This window comes from Furipterus horrens, unplaced genomic scaffold (assembly GCF_987537825.1).
Source record: "Furipterus horrens unplaced genomic scaffold, mFurHor1.1.pri manual_scaffold_11, whole genome shotgun sequence".
NCBI classification, from domain to species: domain Eukaryota; kingdom Metazoa; phylum Chordata; class Mammalia; order Chiroptera; family Furipteridae; genus Furipterus; species Furipterus horrens.
The window spans coordinates 17,491,627-17,493,958 of record NW_028327181.1 but is presented as its reverse complement, the minus strand read 5'-3'; the positions used below and the strand labels follow the sequence as shown (position 1 = coordinate 17,493,958).

At 38.5% G+C, this 2,332-nt stretch overlaps 1 protein-coding gene across 1 annotated transcript; it reads left to right on the top strand.

The window, feature by feature from the left end:
- The first annotated feature begins 226 nt into the window (after positions 1 to 226).
- On the top strand, positions 227 to 552 carry LOC149997091 (ribosomal biogenesis factor-like). Its single transcript, XM_090292155.1, has one exon. It carries the CDS (start codon positions 227 to 229, stop codon positions 527 to 529), a length of 303 nt encoding a protein of 100 aa, XP_090148281.1. The 3' UTR covers positions 530 to 552.
- Positions 553 to 2,332: the final 1,780 nt, after the last annotated feature.

Sequence of the window (2,332 nt, the reverse complement as noted above, 5' to 3'; positions counted from 1 at the left end):
CATTTATTAGAAATAACTGGGAGTGCCGGAACTCCCTAGGTCCTGCGCATTAGCGGGAGCTAGTGCGGCAGCAATTTAAGCACTGTTGGGGTCAAAAGCGTTGCTGGTACATAGTTGCCTGAAGTCAGACGTGGAGGATGTAAACTTCAGTCAAGAGATAACGTGAGCAAAGGGAGGGAAGCGAAAATGTTCAGGTGTCTTCAGAGAACAATATGCAGAGCAGACAATGGCCAAGAACAAAAGAAAAGGACAGAAGTCCAGGAATGTATTTCACATAGCCAACCAAAAAAACTTTAAGGCTAAGAGTAAAGCAAAACCAGTTACCACTAATCTGAAGAAGATAAACATTGTGAATGATGAAAAAGTTAACAGAGTGAATAAAGCTTTTGTTGATATACAGAAGGAGCTTTCTCACTTCTCAAAAGGCCTTTCCCTCGAACCTCTGCAGGAACAGCTGATTCCTCAGCAGTGTCATGAAAACAAACCTGTTAATGTTGAAGAAGCTATAAGATTAATGGCTCAGTTGTAGTGCACTGGTGAGGCATGAAATTCCCCCGAGCAACAATAAATTAAATGTTTTATACAAAAAAAGAAAAATAAAGAAGAAATAGCTGGGAGCTTTAATAACACACACTTCTGGGTTCCACCCCTGGAGATACTGATTCTGTTGGTTTAGAGGAGGATCAATAAAATCAACCAGGACATCACTACTTTTCAAAAGCTCCCTAATACCTGCTACTCAAAATTTGGTCTGTGGTCAAGTGGCGTTCACATCACTTGGGAGCTTGTTAGACATTCAGATTATCAGGCCCTGCCGAGGACTACTGAGCCAGAATCTTTACTTTCATAAGACCCATAGATTCACTGATGCTTAAAAAGCACAGCCCAGGTGATTCAAAAGTACAGCTCTAATTGAGAAGTTTGCATATAGATTTCTGGGATTTGGTTACACACCTCAACCTCCATGAATGTTGTAGGTCATCCAGAAGCCCCAGAAAAATAGGTGAGGGTCTTGGAAACTTAGAAGGGAAGGGGAAAGCTCCCAACTCAAGCTCCAGATTGATTGTTCTATTGTGTCACCCAATACTGCATTGTCCCAAAGAAAGTGCTCAGTGTAAGTGTCAAATAAATTATAAAAGAAAAAAAAAAATATTTCTGACCCTCAATCCACCCTCAGGCTTCCCTTTGAAGAACAGGCACAGAAGAATTTCAATCATACCTGAGACAGTAATGCTTCCCAAGGGACTCTCGTTTAAGAATCCAGTGGGGCAAACATTGGATATTTAGATTCTTGGGCCCATCTCCTAGCAAGTTGAACTTTCTGCGTGTTACATGCAGCCCCAGAATCTGTATAACAATGTTGTATGTTATTCTGAGGTTTGAGCAGTCTTTAGAAGCATTGAAAGAACCAAAATTCTGCCATCCTGAAACTGCCTTTTTGGGATATTGATTTTAAGCTGTTTATTAAAAAACAAGAGGACACAGAAGGAAGTTTTGATCCTCCTCACTTTCCTGCACAAGAGATTCAAACAGAGAAACCAGCTTCAGAAGGAAGAAAATCTTAAGATGTTTCTCTTAGCCTAATTGGAATTTAGTATAGTAAATAAGAGGACTTCAGGCAGGTACCTGTTAGCTAGATAACACCCTCCCCACCAACCACCACCACTACGCTCATGTCCCATTAGTTCTGAGTTGCCTAGCAAGGATTTTCCTGCTGATGTGTTCCACTCTTCCTCAAATACCTGTAAATTGCCCATTCTCACTTCTGAAATCTAATTCCCTTTTCTTCCTTTTTCAAAAATGTCTTATATACCCAATGTAGCCTCATTGTCTTTGGAGTTATCATACCTATGTGAACTCTCCATGCACAAGTAATTAAAACTTTGATTTCCCCCTGTTAACCTGTCTCTGTTAATTTGGTTATTAGCTCAGCCAGAACAACTTAGAGGGTGGGAGCAAAAGTATTAATATATTTTTAGCCCCCACAATTTGTGTGTCTGAACAGAAACTGATAAACAGCTTTTTAAAATCTCATCGATTTGGAAAATAAATACCATTATAATATAATCCTTGTATTAAAAAGAGAATCAATCACTAGGGAAATTAGGACATACTTAAGACTTGAATGATAATGAGTATATCATAAAGCAAAAATTTGGAACAGAGTTAAATTGGAACTTAAGTAAATTAAGTTAAATTTATAGTATTACATAAAGAAAAAGAAAGAAATTTAAACAAATGAGGCATTTATCTCTATAAGTTTTAAAGAGGAGCAACCTACAGAGATAAGGAAGAGTGGAAAAAATAAGTGAAATAGAGGGGGAAAATGGCA